Source organism: Halictus rubicundus, chromosome 1, assembly GCF_050948215.1.
Source record: "Halictus rubicundus isolate RS-2024b chromosome 1, iyHalRubi1_principal, whole genome shotgun sequence".
Classification (NCBI taxonomy): domain Eukaryota; kingdom Metazoa; phylum Arthropoda; class Insecta; order Hymenoptera; family Halictidae; genus Halictus; species Halictus rubicundus.
This window is the reverse complement of record NC_135149.1, coordinates 31,559,407-31,585,278: the sequence shown is the minus strand read 5'-3', so window position 1 is coordinate 31,585,278 and position 25,872 is coordinate 31,559,407. Positions and strand designations below refer to the sequence as shown.

At 39.9% G+C, this 25,872-nt stretch overlaps 1 protein-coding gene across 3 annotated transcripts in view; it reads right to left on the bottom strand.

Moving 5' to 3' along the window:
* Myo10a (unconventional myosin 10A) overlaps positions 1–25,872 on the bottom strand; it is a 121,477-nt gene that overhangs the window by 71,934 nt on the left and 23,671 nt on the right. For all 3 annotated transcript variants that reach the window (XM_076800559.1, XM_076800575.1, XM_076800567.1), the window contains exons 3-19: positions 22,534–22,644; positions 12,597–12,685; positions 12,455–12,518; positions 12,268–12,377; positions 11,354–11,638; positions 10,605–10,782; positions 10,251–10,529; positions 9,851–10,180; positions 8,917–9,204; positions 8,680–8,837; positions 7,663–8,040; positions 6,642–6,985; positions 5,095–5,766; positions 4,139–4,410; positions 3,903–4,079; positions 2,797–3,250; positions 502–1,316 (exon numbers count right to left, since the gene is read on the bottom strand). In XM_076800559.1, the coding sequence (XP_076656674.1) occupies positions 502–1,316; positions 2,797–3,250; positions 3,903–4,079; positions 4,139–4,410; positions 5,095–5,766; positions 6,642–6,985; positions 7,663–8,040; positions 8,680–8,837; positions 8,917–9,204; positions 9,851–10,180; positions 10,251–10,529; positions 10,605–10,782; positions 11,354–11,638; positions 12,268–12,377; positions 12,455–12,518; positions 12,597–12,685; positions 22,534–22,644 (5,004 nt within the window). The remainder of the gene's footprint in view (positions 1–501; positions 1,317–2,796; positions 3,251–3,902; positions 4,080–4,138; positions 4,411–5,094; positions 5,767–6,641; positions 6,986–7,662; positions 8,041–8,679; positions 8,838–8,916; positions 9,205–9,850; positions 10,181–10,250; positions 10,530–10,604; positions 10,783–11,353; positions 11,639–12,267; positions 12,378–12,454; positions 12,519–12,596; positions 12,686–22,533; positions 22,645–25,872) is intronic.

The following is a 25,872-nucleotide window of genomic DNA, read 5'->3' as shown; positions in this document are numbered from 1 at the left end:
CTTCAAATGACCTTGGAAACGCCCTGCCCCCCTCGAAATCCTTGGACACGTGTTTTACACTTTCTTAATATCTTCAAAATGAACACCCTGTATGTGTCTGTGTGTTTTTCTTTTGGTATTTCTGTGTGCCCGATGTACACTATGTCCGAGAGTGGTATGCTCGTTTTCTGGGACGACGTAAGAGGATAATCAACTTTAATGAGAAAATTCTTTGACTGATGGATCATTCCGCGATTCGCGTCTGGACAGACTCAAGGATCGCTAGAAAGTTTCCAACAGATTCTTGAGAGAATTATTGGACAAGATTTCCTCCGCAAATCTTTGGTTCACAGATCATCTTTTGAATAAATAACTCGCAGGACGGTTTACACAGATCACAAGCTATTCATCAAGAATTCACCTCTCCGCTTATGTCGTTCCAGAAAACAGAAAGAGAGAGGCGTCAACGACACCCCGAAGTGTGTAATTATTCACAGTAGAGATTTTCAATGAGCTTCTCACCGGTTGCTGTCCAGAGTTCGGACTCTGCACGAGCAGCTGCTGCAGAGCTTGGTTCTGCGCCAAGAGCTGCTGCTGGATCTGAATGTTCTGCGCCATGGCGCTCTGCAGGAACGCTCTTTGGAGGTTCTGCTGGTAGGCCATCATGTCGTTGTTCTGGCTGGGCGGTGAACTCGGATACTGCGGCACGCTGAGGCCCTGCATGCTGTAAATGGGTATCGGCATGAAGCCGGCGCCCATGTTCATGCTTGAACTTTGCGGCGGAGGCACTTGCTGGGACGCGCTGAACATTGGCATCATCATGGGCGGGGACATCATCCCCGGCGTGATGGCGCCGAAGTTGAAGGTCGCGTTCTGATTCGGTATGTCCATGTTACCTCCACCTTTGATCTTCCCGGACAGCTCTTCCGCCGTGATCGGAGGAGCTGTTTCATCCTCGGAGCTCTTCAACATCAGTTTCATGAAGTCCTCGACGTTTCCCACGCTTCCACCATCGGTCCGAGCCTCGTCGATGTTTGCTTTTAGGGTATCGAGCAGGACACCGTTCCCTCGACTCCTGTCCTCGTCTGTACCCTTGATGCTGGCTGCCAAGCTTCTCGCGTCCGACAACTCGTCGAGATTCCCGTCCAGAACCGGCATGAACAACTCGTCCAAGAACTGATCCACATCCGAAGCCTGACTAGGCACCCTGACGCGTCTCACGTGCGACGCCAGAGAAGGAGCTTCGCTCGTGTCAGACATGGCGGACGATTTCACACCGTACTCGCTCTTCTCGATGTAGGCTCGGCTCGATTGGCTGCCCGGCAACGCTCGTTTACCTTCGGATTCAAAGAAAAACATAGCATGTACGGTATAGTATAGTATGTATAACAAGTATTCACTTTTCTCTCTTTCTGGGACAATCCGATCAACGAATGGACTCGCTTGGATTCAAGTTCGACGTAGAAAGAAATGTTATAGTTTAGCTTTTTTCCAGCCGACCCGTAGTAACGAGTGATATCATCTGTTCGAATAACGCGCTCCGCACTATGGGAGAGTTTCATCATTTATGTATGCACTGCTCGACCTACTACTAATGAATGGGAAAGTCTCGGATGAATACCGGATTTTCTCTGGTTTATTGTATGTGATTTGAACTGGATGCCATTAATTCGAAACGAAGTACTTTTTGCGCACAATCCGCAGGAAACGTGTAATGCAAAATGTTAGCGCGCGATAGCAGCTGGAAGAATGGCGGAATATGTTCTGGAGATCATGGCTTGTCTGAGAATCGCGTTTTAATCAAAATCGAACGAAGCGAAAGTCTTCCATAATTATAGCATTAAAGAAAGAAAGTGGTGAATGTCTTAACACGTACAAAGTACAAAATGTGACTAGCATATGATTTATAAAAATTATTGTTTTTGTAGCAAAATGTGCTTGAACGAGGGAATTTATTTAATAATCCCTAAGCATATTTGTAATTCAAATAATTATAAAATCGTTTGCTTGTGTTAACTTTGGAATAAAACCTTTTTGACGCAGTTTTTAATTAGAAGAATTGAGATAAATTGTCGTCTGAATTAAAACACCAATCACCGTAGCAGGATTTGATGTTTTTATGACAAAAATGAGTAGATGCAATTTTAAACAAAAATATATAGATTTATATTTAGCTCTCGTGTCCTGTAACTGATCCACAACCTTTTTATTCTGCACAAAGACCCGGAGTCTAGTGATAATAAACAAAAACTGAGGATATTTATGAGAATTTTGATGTTTGTTCTAGACAAATTTCACAAAAAGTGAAGTTTAGTAACATTATATTCTATGTTGTGAATGTAATGCAATGTTTAGTAACATTATATCTAAGTTTAGTAGCATTATATTCTACGTTATGAATATAATTCTATGTTTAGTGACATTATATCTAAGTTTAGTAGCATTATGTTCTACGTTATGAATATAATGCTATGTTTAGTAACGTTATATTTAAGTTTAGTAGCATTATATTCTATGTTATGAATATAATGCTATGTTTAGTGACATTATATTCTATGTTATGGATATAATGCTATGTTTAATAACGTTATATCTAAGTTTAGTAGTATATTCTATTCTATGCATTATATTCTATGTTATGAATATAACGCTATGTTTAGTAACATTATATCTAAGTTTGGTAGCATTACATTCTATGTACAACGTTATATTATATCATATGTGAAATTCTAATGAACTTTGCCTTCTATTATTTGTGTAGTATAATTTATGATTGCACAGGGGCCTACCGTCTAGTAATAAGAAATTTATGCTCACCAGGGTATTGGGATTTGATGAACCTAGTCTGCGACCTAATGTAACTATTCTTATCGTCCTCGGATCTTCCGGTCTGGCTGACCGACTGAATATCAGGGTACTCGAAATCGATCGTCAAATCCTCTTCCTCGATATTTGGCTCCGTCGACCTTGTTATCCTGCTGTACTTCCTCTCCTGCGTAATTTCGGACCTCGTCATGTACTCGACGTTGCTGACCGCAGACGTTTCTCCTATTCTCTCGAGGCTGTGGTAACGTTCGTTCAACTTCGACGAGGATAGTCCAAGATTCGCCAGTTTCACAGGCGGCAACACCACTTCCGGTTGCAGAAGGTTGTCCAGGCTGCGACTACGTTGCTTCTCCCTCTCGAAATACCTGTCGTTGAGGGCCGATTTTCGGGACAATCCTGTCGCCGTTGTGGTTTCTAATATCGCCTCGTGGGACTGCTTCCTCACCTGGAAGGAGCACAATTAGACGGAAATTAAATATTCCATTAACAAATCTAGGCTAGTGGACGTTCTCCCTAGGTCACCTAACGAAGCATCGTTTCCCACCTCCTTTTACTTCTTGTGCATATGCGTTATGCAGATGTTAACCGTAACCGTGTATTTCGTATAAACAATTTTTCAAACTTGAACACGTATGAATATTTTAAATGGGTTTTAAATTGATGTTGGATTGGTCTATAATTCCCTACAAATTACAAATTGAAAGCGAGACCTTCGTCTTTTTCAACAAATATTGAAGCATAAGTGATCCAGTGTCTTATTATTCTTTCACATAAACAATTTTTCAAACTTGAAGACTGCTCTGACCATGTGAATATTTTTAAACGTGTTTTAAATTGATGTTGGATTGGTCTATAATTCCCTACAAATTACAAATTGAAAGCGAGACCTTCGTCTTTTTCAACAAATATTGAAACCTAGTGTCAATTATGAAATAATTTTAACACCATCATTTATTTCGATAATAGTCTTCACATTCCCAATAATCCATTCAACGTAAACCAAAATAAAGAAATCCCTTTAGCTTACTGAATATTACATTGTCAGCGCGTTTCCATTCGTACGAAACGATAAATTATTAACAATAAGTTTAATTTACCGATGGTTTCGCCACTGGGGGTTGCGGGGGCGGAACAGCAGGTCTTCTAGGCGACTGGATTTCCGGTTCGACAGGCTTGTCGACAACTTTTGGCACAGACTTCCTCTCAAGAGGTTGGAAAGTCTTCAGCACGGGCGGCTCTATTTCTTGCTCCAATTCCCGGATTATCTGCGTATGCTGAAATCGAGTTTCGTTAAACATCACGAATCAATTAAAAACCGAATTGATCGACTTACCTCTCGCTTCTTAATAGGTGGGAAACTGTTCTTTCGCTGTTCCAGGAACATATGTTTAGCGGCTGGGAAAGCTGGCGCCAGCTCCATTTCAGAAATCAAATCCAGCACATAGTCGAAACCGTTGGTTTCCGTAACAATGGCGTCCGGGCCGTCTAACTGGTTCCACAGAGTGATCGTCCAGCCGGAATTGTCGACGCCATGATTGTGGACCGCGAGGTTCGCGAGTTCCTCGCAGGTCGTCCACGAGTCCACGGCGCAGGTGACTGATTCGCCTAAAAGTTAGCGTACTTTGTGTCTCCAAATGTATTTTTAATCTCTATTAGTAAATTATGTTTCTACGATAAAGTAAATTTTCTTTGATAATTAAATTTGTTCCTCTACAACCATCAATAACGTGCAATTCTGATTTATCAATCTTGTTTTATATTCTTCATTTTCATGATAATAAATGTCTCAATGTGGTCACACAATTTGGATCTTTCTGATCAGGTAAATTTTCTAGCATATGAATTTAAACTAAATTAGAATTTTCCATCACGCAATTTGTGTATTTCTGATTCAACAAATCTATGTACTGATTATCTGCATAGATCTGAATCTGTTGCAGCTTAATTTGCATCCTCTGGATCCACTAAGTTTGATCAAATAAATCCTATCAAATTGTTGTCCACTTTGAGAGACTTATTCTCACGGTAATATAATTTAAATTACAATTTTCCATCGCGCAATTTGTGTATTTCCGAGATTCAACAAATCTATTTACTGATTATCTGCATAGATCTGAATCTGTTGCAGTTTAATTTGCATCCTTTGGATCCAATAAGTGTGACAAAATAAATCCTACCAAATTGTTGTCCACTTTGAGAGACTTATTCTCACGGTTATATAATTTAAACTCTCGTATCAAGTTTGAAGTTGTATATTGCGTCGAAGATTCTGTAATATAGTATAGCTACCGTCATAGAATCCCACGCTCAGCGCCATGTTGACGCGATTCCTGTTCGCTCTCCATTCGAGCACGCAAGGCGGATAATTCCTCGGTACGTGGTGAACGATTTGTTGATTATTGCTCATTATCCTAAATATCGTTCTCTCGCCTTGCAGAAGCTTCCTCTGGCAGTAGGCTTTGTAACCGTCGTACGCATGATCGGACACATACTTGAGAAAGTACTTGAACAACGTAGGACTCGGCTGGAACGCCGACAGACAATTCGACAGTAACAGCCAGCCTCTCTCTTTGTTCGCGTCGTTCTCATTTTTCCACGTTTGATTGGCAAGCTGGCACAAGATCTCATCGCGTAGCTTCTCATTCACGATTCCTTTGTTCACTATGTAATCGCCGAGCGCTTGCTCCCTCTTCCCGCTCAGATTGTTCTCGTTCATGAACCGGAGGATCATCTTGAAGATCATTAACGAGTCCGTGTAGTCTTGGTCCCGGGCTTTCGTCAGGAACGGCGTCTTTATCGGTTCCCGTTTCATCCCGAATATGTGGCTCTTGAAGTATATGTTGGTGAACTTCGAGAACTGGTGTTGATCGATGTCCGGCGGCAGGCTGTAATTCTGGTGCACAGGGATCACCTGGCCGACCACTTTCAGCAGGTTCCTCTCCGTGTGGGTTGGCTGCCAATCTGAAGAGAAAGAATTTTTGTAAAGAACTATTTTCACAGAAGGGTAAATTTTTTAAAATTAAAGACCTCTTTCTTCCAGATATTCAAGCTTTTTGTTCAAGCATATGTGGGCGACGGACTTGTTTGTGTCAGTTTTAAAATTAATTTTTACGTTAATATATTCTTTGTACCAAATTTTATTGGGATCTGTAAAATGCAAGATGGTTGGAGGACTACTCAATATCATACATCTTATTTTTCTCAATATTTATTTGATTAAATAACTTACTTTGATTTTATGGAATTTTTGAGGTTTCTAGTTTGGCAGTCAAAGTGTTAACAACGAAATATTTTCCTAATAATACTGTGAAGCGTTTAACGCAAAAGTGGTGTGAGTTAATATTTATCTGTTTGGTTTGAGGGTTTAATTAAATGAAATAACAAGCACTAGTCGCTTTGTCAGCTCGATGTAAAAGTAAAACAGCGAATAAGGCATAAAAATAGAAAAATGGACGGCTTCTTTCAGTGAATTAGTTTCGGCCTACTCTCTATCCCGATTGTTTGTAAATAAACACGAAATTTATGAAATGAGAGCTACGAATTAATTTGTGTACACAACCGAGACACCGATGAGTTCCTTACGTGTATGGATCGTTTAAATGTAATCATTTCCTGAACACTGTGCGGAGGCTATATTAATACTTATTAGCGTTAATTTATTACTGAGCGGTTAATAGCGAAGGCTGGCAACTTGTTTTAATTTTCGTTCCACAAGGTAGCATTCTGAAGTACTTTAGGGGAGAAAGATGAAATTTTAAATCTTCGAAGACGGCAATTAAGTTAGTACCGCAAAGATTAATAGTTGTACGAATGAAAGAAAAACGTTAATAACATACCGTCGAGTTTGCTATAAATGAAGGCGAGCTCCGCAGGAATTTCCAAATGATTGACACCAGCCACGGCTCTCGACGTTCTCTCCTGTTCCTCTCTTTGCTGTTTCGCTTTGGCCCGCTCCTTGCTTGCTCTCTCGATTTCCGCCCTCTTCGTCATCTCCTCCTTGAGAACTTTGAACTTCTCGCGTTGCTTTTTCCCTCTGTAAATCTTCTGCGCCATCAGCGCACCTTTCTTCAGTGCCCTGAACTTCTTCCGCTCGCGATAACCACGGTAAACAGCTTGAATCAGCACTGTGCTTCTCGAGATGTTGAGGAACCTCCTCCTCGCCAGGAATCCTCTGGTATATCTGCAATTTTTCAGTAAAAAAGAAAATATACAAATTACCGAAACGATGCAATGTTCAAACTATAATAGTTCCATCAAGCTGACTCGAATTATTCAGCACGTATACACAAGCAATAACTAATTCTATCGTTGTTCGAATCGTCAATAACTTCTCGATGCTGGGAGAGACTTTTCCGCAATGATTTAGGATTGGCTAGATTAGCTGAATGAAAGTTACGTCAACAGAAAGGCAGAGACCTCCTGCAAACGCCTCCGCTTCCCCTAATTGCGTCTTCCACTAATTTTAAGTTGTGTACACTCAGTATATATTTTGCATGTACTCATTTCTGGCAAAAATACATAATACTTTTGGCACAGAAAATTGACACTGAACCTAGCACGGTCAAAATGACCCCGGATTTATATTTTACAATGATTGCAACTATAAAAATTGGTTCACAGAAAATTGACACTAAACCTACCACAGTCAAAATAACCAGTTCTACATTTTACAATTATTGAAACTACAAAAATTCATTCATGGAAAATACTAGAATAACCTTGTCCTAGCATTCATTATGTACTATGACAATCTGAATAAATTGAGGGCTGCCATTTTTATAAGGCAATATTTACTGTTAATGCTTGGTAGGTTTAATGTTAAGGGACAGTTTAAGAGGTTTGGACAGCGGTGACTACCTCTGCACAGTAATGGCGGCTCTCTCCAAAATGAGGGCTCTATTGTACTCCAAGGTCCTTTCCAGGGACTCCCTCAAGAACACTCTGGTCAGACCCAGCTGATACTGAGATTGTGCCTCCTTCGACGCAGCCTTGTCCAAGATGATGCGACAGAGTTCCTTGTTAGGGGCTCCCCTGGGTAAATGCGTGGACACCAAATATCTGTACCGATCAACGAAGTGTCCAAAAAGCAGCCTAACTGGATAACCCGTTTTCCTTATACGAATCGTTTCGAGCATTCCAGTGTAGCGCAACTGCTCGAGCACGCAGGGCATATCGAACTTCATCGGCGCCTTCTCCGTGTTCGGCTTGATGCACCGTACGAACCATGGGTTGCACCTGGAGAGTACAATAAACATTGTAAACAACACTTAATTCCGCACTTCGTCTATCTTCCGATAAAAATACTCGACTCGATATAATTTTAATGCAGTGAAAGTAAATAATAACGAAGGAGGAAAAACGTTCGTTGTGCCTATCCACGAGAGTATAATTCTCTGATAAATAAAACAGTCTACTGATGATGAGATCGCAATTAACCAAACGGGACGATAACACGCGTTCGTTTCGTTTTTAATACAAACGGAAATACCCTCGAGCGGTTTGCTAATTGAATACTCCTAACCACGTATCCGTGTAGTTATTTAACCGCAAAATGAATTTTGATGTACACATCGACTTGCACTCTGCTTCCGGGCGAAGCTATAAAACGGCAGGTTGTTTTTGCGTGCAAGCTGTGAAAGTCCGAGAAACATCAAGATACGTTTGATTAAATTTCACAGCGTGTGCGCAGAGATTTGATTCGTCGGACAAGCAAGGCAGCTTTAATGTTTCTTTTTTGCTTGCGTTTGAGCGCGAGACGTTAGAAAGTTAGAACGATGAACCACTGACTTCCTGGAATTCTTCATGTTCCCAACGACGCCTGATTTATCGGTGAACAGTTAAAGGGAATAAGTATAAAATTTGTAGACTACTTACTGCGACATCGAGTCCAACAGTTGCTGCAGACTGTCGTGAAAACGGGCCGACACTGTCGGCGTTCTCGGTTTCATTGTAACAAATCTGCCATTCGGTTTGTTCATCGTTTTGTTAGCCTCGTGCGTTGTCCTTACGTGCTGGAACATTTTGCTGACCATCTGCGGGACAATTAACGGATCGATTTAGCCGGCCGACAGCGTTAATGAAAACCGATTCCTCAAATGGAAAAACGCTTACAGAGATTTTACTGCTTATCAATAACTCCACCACGTCGGGCCTGAGCGTGTCTCTGTTCTTGTCCAGGAAACCTTCGACGTTGTACCAAACTTGGCCGGCATAGTGTTTAATAGCGAACTCGGCCGAGTTCATTCGCGGCCTCGAGTATAGCTCGCTGAGAGCGTGATTGTAATGACATTTCTCGAGGAACGAGAGATCCGTCGCTTTCGGAAAATTGCTCTCGTCGTCCAACAGGTGCAGAATGCCGACTGGTTTCTTCGCGATTAGGTGAATAACTGGTAAATTGTCCTGCGGGGACAAGTAATCCAATGTTAATTAAACAGCACTCCATACGAAGTCTAAATTGAGCAATATCTCGGTAATATTAGGGGGGCCCATAAGTAATCAATTGTTTTGAAATCTAAAACAAAACTTTGTGGTAAAGTTATTATATAATCTCCATCATTATCAGGGACAGTTTGCCATCTTTCCTGCAAATTTTCAATCCCCCTCTTAACCCTTTGCACTCGGCGCTATTTTAATTCAAAAACTAAATTTTTCTTCCGTCTTAGAGTATTTTCATTTTATTCATACGAAACTGATCCGATTTCCACATATAATATTTAAATGTTTAGCGATCTATTAAATACAGATCTTGTGATGTAACAAATATTTTTTGACAATTTTTGGTGGCGCTTCAGAGTCACCACTCGAGTGCAAAGGGTTAAAGGGGAAATTCTTTGCAAATAATTGACTACTTATACCCCTAATAAAATCTAGAGCGACATGATTATGTCAAAAACCTCCGTTAAAGATAAATTAATGACACAGAAATGAAACTAACGATCCGCATACCTCGCGAGGAAAATGGAATATCATTATTTACTGTGATTCGACTCTTTGTTTTCCTCGTTTCACTCAGCTCGTCGAACGGAATTTCCCGTTTTTTACTCACAGTGTAATTGATGGTGGTCCAGTCAATTTTCTCCTTCGCGTACTCCTGCTGCTCCAGCTTGAATATGTGCTTGTTGAAATAGAACTGCAGATTCTCGTTCGCATAGTTGATGCAGAGCTGCTCGAGGCTGTTCTCCGCGAAGTTCTCGAACCCGAATATATCGAGGATCGAGATGGCGGCGGTCTGTTTGGTGCCCTTGTAGACGATGTGATTGACACGTGCGACCAGCCAGGAGAACAACGAGCTGTACAAGGCCTTGGCGAACGCGTCCCTGGCGTCCAGAGCCTGATCGATGTTCAACGCGGTGAAAACCCTCTCGTTTCTCGCCTCCTGCAAACGAGAGCTCGATTATTCGATCGTCCGAGATACTACGATCGTTTCTCGCGTCATTTCCACGCACTGTGGTTTTAGTAGTCAGCGCCCTGATGATCCCGTCGGAGTTCACTTGAAGAAGATGAGCCGCCCAGCGAATCTCAGCGTCCGAGCCGACCTCCACGCCCTCCTGGCCGTGTCTCATCTGCTTCCGATGGAAATACACGTTGCCCAGGTGTAGCACGCTCGCGAGGATCTTGAAGATCGTGTCCTGCTCCTCGGACGTGAATCCCAGCACTTGCATGGCGGACAAAAGGGCCTTGAAGTCCTGGACGTCGCTCTTCCCATCGATCTCGCAGTTTCCACCCTGAAAGATTGACGTTTTAATTATCTCCGAGGTCCCCGGATCGGGTGTCAAGGTCTATTGGGGATTTTAAGTCACCTGGTTCAGGTAGAAGTACTTGTCCGGCGTCAGCAGCCCGTATTTGTCCCTGAGTTGCTGGTCCAAGCCAGCCAGAAGCTCGTAGAAGACGTGGTAGTTCCTTTCTTCCGAGGCTTGCGTGACTATCCTGCTTTTTTCCAGCAGGTACTGCGTTATCCTCCCACCCACGATCACTCCGCTGCAAGCGTTGATGAAGATTGATTAGCTTCGGCGAGGATTTCAGCCGGAACAATGCCGATGGATGTTAATCAGCATCGTTAACGCGTATTTCTTAACGCTAATCGATTTAAAATAGGTGCTTGCGCGCTACCACTTTCTCCATTAACGCTGGAACCACCGAGGGTAGCTTTTCTCGAACCCAACAGTCGCGAAACATTAAAAGTATTATTTCTATTGCAGAGAATATTCAAGAAAAATTATTTATTGTCCTCTGCGCCTTCAAAAAGGTCTTCGTACACTCTTTGAAACGGAATAACTATTTCGAAATCAGTTAAAACAGCTTGAGCTGGTCAGTGGGATTAGTTTACTAGCTAATGTATACAATTTTTGGAAAAGGGGAATTAAAAAATCCAAAATCATTCCTCTTCATACGTAAGGAAAAGAATTAATGGGGTAAGTTGACCGAAACCACTTTTGCATTGAACAGCTAAATTGAAAAACGAGGAATATGAGGTCTGTCGTGTTAACGGGTCCGGATGCCAGTGTTAGAAGGATTGAGTGGTGCATAATTTGCATAAGCGCATACTCACTCCCTAAAATAAACTTCCAAGTATTTGCCGAATCGACTGCTGTTGTCGTTCCTCGGGGTCTTCGCGTTTCCGAAGCTCTCGAGCAATGGCGTTGCTTCGAGTATCTGCTCGGTGACCAGATTGTTCGGCGCCCGATTAACAGCAGCTAGATACTGCATCACGAGTTTCGTGGATTCCGTTTTTCCCGAGCCAGATTCACCGGAAATAACGACCACCTGGTTCGCGCTAGCATTATTCGCAGCTGTTACTTGACTATACGCCGACGATCCCACGGCGAACAGGTGACTACAATCACATCGTGACGTGCTCATTAGTTAATTGAAACTGTTCTGCGTTGAATACATCACTAGAGAGTATCGCAGTAATATCTGTACAACGCATTAACGATTTTACAACTTTTTCTCTCCGTTTCAAACGATCCGGTTGCCGTTGAGTAAGTACTATTGTAATTAGACCGCGGATTTTATGCACTTTTGCAGCAAAACTAAGTCGAATGCAAAACAGTAATTTGACGAGTTTAAAAATACTATTAATAATACTATTTAATACTTTAATACAGCTTAATAATAGCATTGTATTATTATTGCTTTATTTTTATATTATTTTTATTACATTGATATATTTATTTTTATTTTATTATTATTGTTTTATTTTTGTATTATTTTTATTACATTGATATATTTATTTTTATTGTATTATGATTATTTTATTTTCATTGTATTATTTTTGTATCATTTTCATTACAATCATCCGAAAAAGAAATTGTACTAAAAATTTACTTTTGGCTGATAAAAAAATTGTGACAGTCATATATGACCGACGTGGCACTGAAAGTGTTAAATATATCCGAAAATAATGTAATTGTCTTGAAGAAACGTTGTTTGCATCGACATATAAAATGAAGTGAAACTTACGGTGGTAGTGTGCCGAGTATTCGTCCTTCGTAGAGTTTCACTTGGTCCAGACCATAAATGTCAAACATTTTGTAAGGATTTACTGCCACTAAGATGCTCCCCGTGTACGTCTGCCATCAAAAAATTCATCGAATTATCACCAGTCAATTTTTATTAGTACAAACGGAAATACGATAAACAAACATACGTATATCAACTCCTTGTCGTATCGAATTTTCAAGTTCCATAGCAAAGAAGCTTCGTTGAGATCGCTGTAATATTAATAATTTTTTCTGTTTAGTCATACGATCAATTTTATAAATAACTTAGAACAGCAAGATTATACTCACGTCAGCTGAATCATGTCTTCGACTCCATTCTGGCCAAGATCCTGTCTCGGTTTCACTCCACTCAGATTGGTGAGGGTGAAAATTTGAGGCTGAAATACGAAATTACAATTAATCACAATGTTTACAATAATGAACTTTGATATTAACACATAGCCGACCGGAACTTTTTCTTTGTTCATCTTTCTGTTCTTTCTTATATTAGGGGAACCCATAAGTAATCAATTATTTCGGAATCTAAAACAAAGTTTGTAGTAAATTCAAGTTTTTATTTCTTAATTTATTATATAATCTCCACCAGTATAGTTTGCCATCTTTCCTGCAAATTTTCAATCCCCCTCTTATAGAATGTTTATCTCCATAAACATCGCAAATTTTCTTTGTTGTTACATTAAATCCCGCATGAAAATGAACAAGTATGCAATGACGAATACGATCCTCGGAAGGAACGGACGCCGCCATTTTATTACAGGGTTGTAAAAAAAATTATTAGAATATTTTGAAGACAGGCTGCTTTACCGAAAACTCTGAAAGAATACGTTTTTCCTGTTCAACGATCGGTACAGAACTAAAAGCAAAACAAATTCTTTGCAATTAATTGATTACTTATGGGTACCCCTAATATAGTTTCTAATCATAACGGAGTTGTGGTGGAGGGCCTAAGCAACAACTTAAGTTTTCATCGTTAAACGTTTGTTGCTCATTGCAACGTTGACCGATTTAGACGAAATATTCAAAATATGTATAATTATTACAGATGTACATAACGTAGTTTTTAAATTTTTAATATAAGCCCGCATAAAAAAGTTGCAAAATATAACTTTCAGTACTTTCTCTGCAATTTCGATCAATTGCAATTTTAATCAAACATTTTTTCATGTTATCTAGCGAATCAATTGTTCTAACTTCTCGAAAAAATTCAAGTAGTATAGTCCAATATTGACAAAGTTATGCGATTTTTAAGAGCGTCCGAATATTAGTGGGAGACACTGTATATGAACTTGCAAGGGTCAAAATCTTGACAAATTGACGCTTCAATATTGCAATAAGCAGTTTAAAAGTGGTCACTTGTGTTTCCTAAAAGTCCAATCTACGTCTGTCCGGAGCCCAAATTGCGAATTTCTAGCTCATCGTGGAGTAATTTGTAATATTCGGCAGAAAGCTTGCTTTCTGAAGCAAGTATGACGTCACAAGATGGCTGCCGCAGAGAGATTCTCTTAAGGCTGTAGCATAAACGGACAAATAAGCCGCTAAATTCTTTCCAACATCAAGATTCCCATTTATTCATGTTCGACTAAATTCCCCAGTGTTTAACAAAAATCCGCTCAACAATAGAGGACCTATGCAACAACCAGAAGGTCGAAAATCATTCAACGACGTATCATAAAAGGATGCAGAGTCAGAAATCGTCGTCTTCGTCGCACCGCATTACATTTTCGTCGATCACGCGCAGGCAGAGGTACGTCAATGGTTCCGGCGACCTCTTCAACTTCGGCCTCAGGGTCGCTTCTCGGGACACCGTTCTCCTGAAGGTCCCCTGCCTCCTCGAGTAGCTGCTGGAGTCGCTCTGGTCGTCGCTTATCGGGTACACGCGGAAAAACTCTCGCGACGACGTCGTCGTCGAGCTTGTCCACGATCCGGTCGAGTCATCGAGGAATTCTCTCGAAGGATCGTTTTCGACTTCGCGGCCGAAGTCCAGGTCGTCGAAGGTCTCCCTGAAATTCTTCAGCACCGACTTCGTCGTTTTGTAATGGCACTCGACGAAGTCTCGCCGCGGCGCGCACAAGCACACCTCTTCGTCCTTGTGGCCGAAGACACTTTCCTCCGCGCGTAACCTTGACTTTTGAACAGGAACATCGTAACCCGGCCCCGGCAGAGTTTTCTGACGCTGGCTGGCCTGGGAAGAGCCGCCTAAGCCGGACTCTCTCACCTGATCTTGACGGAACGTGTCTGAATGGTAACTGTTACCGTTTGAGCCGGACGCCGATGATGAATGGAAGGTGTCGGTGCCGAAGGACACGCCGGACTCCGACGATGATCCCGAACGAACTGTCGGCACAGCGGAACGATTGTCTTCCGGGGTCGCCATTGATCACGCGCGGATTATTATTCATTCATCATTTTTGTGTTCGAACACCTGGGGTTAACAGATATTAAGAATCTGTTGGCTCTCTGGAACGCGACTTTACAGTCTTCTTTATAGGTACATTAAACTCCCTAGAAATGTTTGAGGATTAGAACATGACACTGTTAAGCTTCCGGATTGTGTTTCACTAATTCATAGCTCCCTTTCAGGGGCAGAGGTTAGAAGATTCCTGCGGCCACTCGTGATTTAACGCGTCTATAAATTACCTAATTATTTTCAAAGACTTCTCCGTTCGGTGGTTAACAGACGTTCAATATCGTTCCGTAGTATTTTAACCTCTGATTGTTCCACTTAAGTCAGAAGCGCACACGTCACTTCTAGATCTAGCTGCGACAGATTTCATTTCAACGGTTCATGTTTCACGGCTCACTGGTGACGTTCCGAAGAATTCAAAGACTTCGACTGTGAAACACTTTTACGGGCCGTTACACCGATTTCGGTCCTCTTCGGGATGGAATAGGACTTTCTCAAAATGGTCCCGTTCATCCTACCGGAACTTTTCTAACAGTGTCTTTCCTCCCGGCTGGTTTTTGCTCGATTTCCACGAGCATTGCAACTCGATCTTCGGCGCGAGCGAGCAAAGATAGAGAGAGAGAGAATGCTTGTTAAAAAAGGAAGATCCGCGCGAATTCACATAAGACACGAAAGCCGCTCACGTGAGACTTAACCGGATACACCGGACTGCCTGAGTTCGCAGTTGCGATTCCATTGGCGTCGGCGTCGGCGTCGCAATATCAACCTCGCGGACGGCTGATTCCCGCGTGGTAAACAGAAACTGATTCCGTTAGAGGTTTTTTAACGGACGTCCGAGAGCCGTTCGCGGTACGATGGAAATTAATTAAGAGCTTCCTTTCACTGGGACGGCGCACAGTGGGCCAAAACCGCCAAAACGTGACCAAAATGCAAAAAATGAATTTCACGTTAGGGGTATGGCTCTTGCCGTATTGGATTCTCAGGTAATGACTGTATAAGAAGTCGAAGGTAAAAAGGTCTTACTACCTATACCTGCTAAATGGTGGGAGTACAAATATCCCATACAGTCGTCTCGCAGTTTTCGTGCAGTGAACTACGTTGTGAAAAAAAAGCGTTGTGTCAAGCTTACAATTTTACGGAAATTGAATTTTTTTTTGTGCGTGTACGATGGATGCTGTTCCTGGAAGTAAATACTGTACATAATAATAACATTGGATTTATATTAATTAATGTTTGGAATGTATGAAATGAACGATAAAACTTAGTGCACAGATTTTACAAATGTATACTAAAAGTTGTATATTCCACAATATTCCACGGAGATTCTTGTCGAGTCTTGTAGTAGACACTATTATTTAACATTATTTTGAAAAAGTAACTGCCCAAAACTGCCCCTTTCGTAATGCGATCCATTTTTCTGACGCAGAGGTAGTCATGGTACTAGTTACAAGCATGTTTTCTCGAGAAATTTAGAAGTTATAATAAAATTTGTTAAATAAGCATTGTATGGTTCCACTTATAGAGTTTTCTGATACAACAATTTCTTTTTTAATAATAATTTTTTTATTGTTTAAAAAAAATTTTATTTTTGTTTTTTGTCATTTTAACATCAGATTCATATTCGCCGGCCCGAAAAATATGGGAATACTAATTTTCAAGAAAATCCAATCATGTTTTTACGCATCCGCGATATTGAATCCGCCATTTTGTTTTTTTTTAATAATTTTGACATCAGATTCATATTCGTTGGCCCGAAAAATATGAGAATACTAATTTTCAAGAAAGTCCAATAATTTTTTTGGTTACGCATCCGCCATATTGAATCCGCCATTTTGTTTTTTGCAATTTTGACATCAGATTCATATTCGTCGGCCCGAAAAATATGGGAATACTAATTTTCAAGGAAGTCCAATCATTTTTTTGGTTACGCATCCGCCATTTTGTTTTTTGTAATTTTGACATCAGATTCATATTCGTCGGCCCGAAAAATATGGGAATACTAATTTTCAAGGAAGTCCAATCATTTTTTTGGTTACGCATCCGCCATTTTGTTTTTTGTAATTTTGACATCAGATTCATATTCGTCGGCCCGAAAAATATGGGAATACTACTTTTCAAGAAAGTCCAATAACTTTTTTGGTTACGCCTCCGCCATATTGAATCCGCCATTTTGTTTTTTGTAATTTTGACATCAGATTTATAATCAGCGACCCGAGAAACCTATGAGTATCAATTTTGAACTAAATTGAATTACTCCTTCCTATTTTGGCCACGTTTTGGCGCTTTTGGCCCACTGTGGGCCGTTTCGAATAAATTACGAATTTCTGCTCGCCGTTTCCTAGTACATATCTGGTGAATACGTTGTAATCGAACAAGTATTTTTCGAGCAATTAGCACGGAACCGAAACGAGCTAAACTGTTTCGGAATTACGCTTAACACCGTGCGTGCACGGTACTGCAAACGGAATTGGTATCATATAAAAATATTCTAGCGGCAGGAGTTTACGATGGAGCAACCATGTGTTTCTGCATTCCGCGGCTAAACAGTTTGCTCGAATCAAATACTGAATTATCCAACGCGCTTTCCAGTTTTCTAAAACTCGCTTCGTGTAACACTGTTTTTTTATTTTACGCTTCTTTAAGCTCCGCTGGAATTCGAGGAACACTTTTGGCAAGAGAAAAGAATTTCGTCGGGGAAACAGCTGTAGTCGAAATCGCGACAATGGCGCAACACGCGTAGTGCGATGTATGCAAATATTTCGGTTTTTGGGACGATCGTTACACACAACTGCCAATTCCGAAATACTTAGGACAATATCTCATTGCTAAATTAATTCTGTTCTAGTGTCTCCTCGATTTCCGTATGAAATCTGCATTTTTTCGATTTTTTTCGTGTTTTTCGATTTTTACAACCAGAGTTTATTTATTAAGCTAAAACCAATACGCTGGCGCCCTTAAATCTTTTTAATATGTCCACTGGTTTAAATTGTGCTTGCCCATTTTTGTCGTAAATGCATAAAATCCGCAGTCTAATTGTCACTGTTCAAATAGTGACAATTTCTCGGAGATGGGAAATTTATGTAAATTTTTCAATTCGACGCCTGTGCGCGACGACCAACTATAATGGGTCACCGTTGAACTAAACTCCGCTACCAACGCACAACAATGCGTCGAGAAATCGAATACTCATGCCACTACAGAAATAATCGATGTTAAAGTCAACCATGCAACGTCGTGCAAATAAAACTAATAATCTTGGCACATAATTGAAAATTATATTAACGTTATGCGACACGTGAAATTTGAAAATGCTATACGGTCGCAAATTTTCGCTTGAAATAATATATTGAATGAAAATGCTTACTGTAAATGAAAAATTTAAATCTGGAATACTGAATAACTTTTAAGAATCTCAAACTACTCGTTAACAAGATTGTTCAAAGAGGTCGTTAACATGTTGTTTAATAAAGCCGTTCCCGTTCTAGAACATTGTAAGGTGTACTTAATTATTACTGGCGTTTAATGTCCATCCCAGAGTTGCCATTAACTCAATTTGCTAGAAATGGTTAGGTCGAAGCTAATTCTCCTAACCGCAGCATCTTTAACCACGTTCCGCAGATGGTATGTATCCGCAAATTATGTATACGATATCCCCGCATGACGCACGAAAACTATGCTAACTATTTTCATGAATACTTTCGTGTTTACGACTGATCGGGCTCCATTTAATATTCTGCTGCCGCGTACTTGGAAAAATGGCTGCGTTACAAGCAATAAAAATAAATGTTTATCGAGCTTGCCTAGACAGTTACGTTGGTAAACCACGTGACAAGTATATTGAAAATTTAGTAAATATAGTTTCACGTAACTTAAATACGTGCACTGCAAATATCAATTTAGCGGAAAATATATTTCATTTAAGGTTATGTTGACTGTCGTCTGTTTATATTTTTCTAGAATTGTAAATGTTATGTCGATCAATAAACGAAGCCAAGGCAACAACTTGCAAAATTATCCTTAATTTACATAGTCGTAAGTAGTCTGCAAATATTTATGCAAATTATATTGTACACGTTTTTAAGGTTCAATAGATGCAAATAAGAATCGCGTAGAAACTATTTATAGTACATGAATGAATGTCTTTTTAACCTTTGGTCGTTCTATACAATTTCTTTTATTATTATTCTATTTCTATTGCTTTCTATAAAAATAAAGTACTACTTTTCGTATTTAATTTTTTCGCATCTGCAGCTCATTGCAACGTTGACCGATTTCGATAAAATTCTCAGAACATGTATAATTCATACAGATCTACAAATCGTACTTTCTACATTTCCAATGTAAGTCCACAGAAAAAAGTTGCAAAATACAACTTTTACTATTTTCCCTGCACTTTCGACCAATTGTAATTTTCGTAAAAAATTCTTTTCACGTTATGCAGTGATCCAATTGTTGTAACTTCTCAAAAAAAAAAAAAAATTCAAGTAGTATAGTCCAATATTGACAAAGTTATCGAATACTTGTGGGACTGACTGTATATTCGTCATTGGTTGATTTCAATTCCGCGGCGTGAGGGATTTTTCAAATTAAATTCCAGAGTTAAACTGGTTAAGATGCGACGAAGAGCAAAGACGAAAGTGAAAGACGGGAACGCGAAAAACACGGGGACACGATGTTGTTGCGAATATGATGTCCTTGGAGCTTGAAAGTGCAGGAAGGTGTTGCAAGTAGCGAGCACGGTGCCCCTTTTCGATATGCACTTTCACGTCGGTACCGGCACATCGATCTGCTGGAGTAATTTTCCAAGGTACCCGCAGCAGCAGCGGAAGTATTTCGCGGTATTTCGCCAAGTATGCGCGGTATTCGACTTTCTATCTGGGACCAGACGCATTTGACTAGCCCGTTAGCCGGCCAACACGATGGAAATCTTGTGTTTTGCTCCTCCTCTTCCAACGCGTTAATCTCCTCGCGAACCTATCTGCTCTTTCTTTTTCGTTCCTCTGTTCGTAACGGGTCTACCGAGTCGCCAATGCCACACGAATCGTATGCGTTACGTTTTACAATACTGCTGCTCTGCCCGGTCGTTGATCAGCGTGCTTGGAATTGCCGCGGAATTTATCGAACCATTGTGTACACGACACAATGAGCCCGAGCAATGGCGCGGAAGGCTCGGAGAGAAATGACGATCTTACCGCGACTCGAAAAATTCTGAACCGTTCGCGGATCTCGGAAATTATATGGCAAATTCCCCCCAGAGATAACAATTTAGCTCACATTTTTGCCGAGATGTTTCTCTTCTCGTCACAAAGTTAACGATATTTGAGATATACTACTGTTTTATTGCTTGGAATTATTCTGGTCATTTGTCTAGGTTAATTGGGCGAATGCAAAAGTTTTAGTCTTTTTCTCTTTTTCATTATTGCATAAACATTCCCAAAAGGAAATTAACCCTTTGCACTCGAAGCTATTTTAACCCCAAAACGAAACATTTCTTCCGACCTAGAATATTTCCCTTCTATATATACAGTGACTCCCACTAATATTCGGACGCTCTTAAAAATCGCATAACCTTGTTAATATTGAACTATACTACCTGAATTTGTTTCGAGAAATTAGAACAATTGGTTCGCTACATAACGTGAAAAAATGTTTGATTAAAATTGCAAATGGTTGAAATTACAGAGAAAGTGCTAAAAGTTGTATTTTGCAACTTTTTAATGCGGGCTTATATCAAAAATTTAAAAAGTACGTTTTGTACATCTGTATCAATTATACATATTCTGAATGTTTCATCTAAATCAGTCGACGTTGCAATGAGCTACAAACGCTTAACAATGATAGCTTAAGGGTGAAAATCGCAGAATTTTGGTCTTGTCAGGGAATTTCGCCCTTATGTGTTCATTTTGAAACATCTGTAGCTCATTGCAACGTTGACCGATTTTGATGAAATTCTCAGAACATGTATAATTCATACAAATCTACAAATCGTACTTTCTAAATTTTCAATATAAGTCCACATAAAAAAGTTGCAAAATACAACTTTTAGTATTTTCTCTGCAATTTCGACCAATTGCAATTTTGCTAACTTCTTTTAAAAAAACTAAGTCGTATGATCCAATAATAAGATATACGATTTTTAAAAGCGTCCGAATATTAGTGGGAGTCACTGTATATTTTTCATGTTATACATACGAAAATTGTGCAATTTACTCCTACAATACTGAAATGTTTAGTAATTTATTAAATACAAACAAATTGAATAATTTCAATTATACAGCAATTATTAGTGATGCCTTAAAGTCACCATTCGAGTGCTAAGGGTTAATACTGGTCTGCGAAAGTGGATGTCTAGAGCGTTAAAATGAGTCCATGTTTATTATTGTACTGTTTTTCTTTTCATTTTTCTTCTATTGAAAAAGACTAAAACTTTAGCACGCACATACCTAATACATTAGTTTCAGCATAGACAATGAATTATTGCAATCGCTTGAATGTTGCTGGCTGATGGATTCCAACGTGGCATATGAAGATTAATTGCGACACTTCCTGACTGATGATGGCATCGATGAGCTGCCAGTGGAGTCTATTATAGTTTTCTCTTGTACAACGCCTAATAACAATGTAACCATTAACCGGCAACTGAACTTTCAAAACGCGTCGAAAAAAAAAAAAATTCGACAACTCAATGAATACATTTAATAATGATCTCAGTGAATTGCTAAATAGAAATCAATTTGCTTTACAGCATGCAACGCGATAATAAATCAAATAATTACCTAACCGCGCAGAAAATAATTATCAATTAATTTCCCAAACAGCACAAAAATGAGCATTTTACTTTTACAACAAACAATACTAATCCAACGATCCGACAATTTTCCGCGATAAAACCGTGGAAGTTGGACTCGGTAGAAATTTTCCGGTGCTGTTCTCACTATTTTATACAACGGTTAATAAGCATGAATTCTGTAGCTTTCGTATTTCTTACGGTTTTTGTGGATTTAATGGTTACGTGCCCAGCAAAGAGAAATCATTCGCAGCACATATCCGCAAAGTGAGAGAGAAACAATTTCGTATCTGAAACTACATTTATCGGGACATTAGAGCGATCGGGTTGTTCGGAGTGCTACCGAGATAATCGAATGATCTACATCGGAGGTCGACGACCTACAAAGAGAGATAGCGAAGAAAGAAAGAAAAAAAAAAAGAATCACGTAACTACTCCCGTATCACGTTTTCCAGGTATTCGCATCGCGACCCAGATCGCCGCGGTAAACAACCATTCTTTCCCATTGTGTCCGTGCCAAATTGTTTCGACAAAAAATCAATAGAGCATAGTTAGAACGTCGAGGCGACCGCCCGAAGCGTGCGTCGTCGTCTTAAGGAAATGCAGAATAACCGGTTGTTCCTTGGCCTCGAAGTGGACCCCGGTATTGTTGACTAGCACGTAGTCTAGCACACTTTTATCCAGTTTCCTCTATCCCTTCGAGATAATAACACACGGCGTAGTTTCATTGTTGGCATGTCTATGGGGAGAACGGTAAATATCCGATTCCTATTCAGTCTGGAAAGAAACGAGCCGGGCTCGTCGTCGGGACGATCCGACGCAACGAATATGCGTTTTTCTGTTCCCCGAAGCAACGCGAGATACCCGAAGAGACATGTCACCCGATTCTTGCACAACTTGTCTCTGGTCGAGCGTTCGAATCCCAAACGATTTATACGCTTGTGTGTGTCCCCTTTCCACTCGTCAACCAGCCCGGGGAATGTTCATTCACGTTGCGTCATTTTTATCGATTGCAGATGCAGATATTATCATACCTTGCCGGCGATCACCGCCTGTACGGAGAGCACGTTGGCGGCCCTGTGATACTCCAAAACCTCGCCTGGCAGCACATGGCCGACGCCTGGGTCGAACCACACCAATTCACCCTGGAAACGAAAATTAATTCAATGTTTTCAAGAGCCAAGGATAGTCACGTGACTTTTGCAGAGTCAACAGGTCGACAACTGCTGCATAATTTCCGTTCACAGCCTTCAGCCACTGACTTAAGATCCGTCTTGGCCTTGATCCGACGGGTCCTAAGTCTGTGACTAAACTTGTCACACTTTTTTCCTCTGTATTATCGATATTATGAATTCCGACGCCAGAAACGCGCTTCAAGTTTTTCGCTTTATTTCGAAGAGAATCAAGACAAAATATAGCTCAATTTGTAGCCGGAGATATTTTCTAGCGCTCGCTGCTCTTGATTTCACCCAGAAAACTCATCCAATAGCATAAAAGTGCTAGGATAAACTAGAAATGCTAGGATGCATTTCTAGGACCCCAAACTTCTAAGCTCCCAAATTTCTAGGACCCCAAATTTCTAAGCTCCCCAATTTCTAGGACCCCAAATTTCTAAGCTCCCCAATTTCTAGGACCCCAAATTTCTAAGGTCCCCAATATCTAAAATCCTAAATTTCTAAGCTCCCGAATTTCTAAGCTCCCGAATTTCTAGGACCCCAAACTTCTAAGCTTCCCAACTTCTAGGGCCTCAAATGTCTGTGCTCCCCAATTTCTAGGGCCCCAAATTACTGAGCTCCCCAATTTCTAAGCTTCCAAAATTCTAAGCTCCCGAATTTCTGGGACCCCAAATTTCTAAGCTTCCCAACTTCTAGGGCCTCAAATTTCTGATCTCCCCAATTTCTAGGGCCCCAAATTTCTGAGCTTCCCAATTTCTAGGACCTCAAATTTCTGAGCTCCCCAACTTCTAGGGCCTCAAATTTCTGAGCTCCCCAATTTTTAGGGCTCCAAATTTCTGAGTTCGCCCATTTCTAAGCTTCCAAATTTCTAAGCTCCCCAATTTCTAGGACCCCAAATTTCTGAGCTCCCCAATTTCTAGGAACCCAAACTTCTAAGCTCCCAAATTTCTAGAACTTCAAATATTTAGGGCACCCTAATTTCTGAGCCCCCAAATTTCTAAGCTGCCCAACTTCTATAGCTCAATTTGTAGCTGGAGAAATTTTCTAGCGCGCGCGGCTCTCGATTTCATGCAGAAAACTCATCCAACGGCGTAAAAATGCTTGGATTCCACGGCACGCGCATCGTCAATTTTTGGCCTACTTCTAACGCTTATATTACCAAATATCCGCATAATCTTGTCAGCTCGTGACCAGCGCGCGCTAAATTGAACCTTCCTCTTTCGAACGAATCCTTTCCCAGCGAGAAATATTCTCATACAAGAACGAAAAGTTGAGGCACGTGAAACCATTTTTCGCCTATTTTTGTCGGTAACGTAGTCACTCTACCTTACCGCGAATCTATGGAGTCTTGGCTCGTTAAATAATTGGTTCGGCGTGTGATACAATGATCAGTGTAATGTGAGGATTCCCCCAGTGGTGGGGATGAGATGTTGACAGTTACGGTAGAGACCTTTGCGACACTTACGGAGGTAATACTGTAGCACACTAGGAACTTTCTAAAATTCTGTGTAAATTTTCTCAGATATCTTCAATAATGTTCTGAAGATGTTAAAGAAATTTAATATTTGCTTTTAACAATTTCAAGCAGCCATGGCTAAATTCATTGAAATCTTTACTCGATAATTTTATTTTACAAATTTTTGAACCTACAATGGCAGTGCTTCTTTTAGTCAAAGGTCGGTAAAACGGCAAAAAGGTCGCATAAGTTTCAAGAGCTCATTGTAAAAGGAAACCTTCAATCTATATACATTATAATTAACATAGTCAAAAAAACAATGTTCTAATGTTGTTAGAGATGTTTCAATCCATAACATTTCTGAGAAAAACGTGTTTTCAATTTCCTGCCCGCTATATTATGCAAAAACAATTCAGAAAAAAGTAAACGATGGATTGTAAAAGTAGAGGCTTCGAGCTTTGAATTGAGTTCCGGTTTATTATTCAACGATCCTTTTTTATGAAATTGTAACAGTTTAAATATCAACAATTTAAAAAAAAATTAGAAACTTCCGATTCATGAAGACTAAACGTTACGTTAAATTCGTGCGAAATTCTCTTATGCGAACACCATGACTCCACATTGTCTCTAAAGAAATACCGAAAGAATTCCTTTCCCTTTGTTGGCCTTGTTCTATATTGTGTAGTACTGAATCACATTTGTGTTAAAAAAATTCTAGTCAGTAAATGGAGTGCAGATCCAATTATCCATTTGATCTAGGATTAAAACTGTCGATAATCGTTTTAGAAATTTTCTAGAGTTATAAAATCGTTGATACTCCGACATTTATACTCATTTACCCTTTGTAATTTTAAGCCAGTAAATACAGTGAAGGATAAAACTGAATCGGCATAACTTTTTTAAAATTAGATCAAATGGCTTGAGTGTTTTCGACATGTTAGAAGGATTAGTTTATTAGACGAGGTGTAAAAAATTAAAAAAAGAAATTTGAATTGGTCGTAATCGCGAAAGAAACAGTAAAAGTTCTTTTTTACAGTTCTGTTTTTAAAAATATTTAAAATGTGTTTTGCTCACTCGGATAAATTATATCCATGCTGAAAATTTCGATCTAATTTTAAAAAAGTGTGTTGTTTCAAATAGTGTGGACTCAGTTTTTCTCTTCAGTGTAAACAAGTTTTATAACCTGCTAGTAACATTTAAAACTGCCAATAAAAACAGGTCTATTCTTAGTTATTTAACCACCAAATTATAACGCAAACATTCATGTTTGCATTTCATTATTGGATTTTTGAGTCACCCGTTTTTTAGTAGTCAATGTTTGTTGACTCAGAGCGTTACCAAGTAAAATCATGTCCGCGTTTACCGCAAATAGTTTCAGAGAAACTAGATCCACGACCAAGGTTGAAGCCAGCCATTCAAGAATCACTGCGTTTAAACATTTGCTCTCTCAACGACAACGATTTATGCATAATATATTAAAAAACCAAGGCTGAAGCCAGCACCATTCAAGAATCACTGCATTTAAATATTTAGTCTATTAAGGGCTCGGTTTTCCTAGATTCGCGATAAGGTAGAGTGACTACATTACCGACAAAAAATTTTTCCAGGTTTTCCAGGATTATTTTTCCAGAAATAATCCCGTTTATATTCTCAGGCTTAATTTTTCGGATCACATGATACGATTCCTGAATATCCGAATGTTTAACAAACTTTTTTAATTATTATTCTCCGGTAGGATTTTT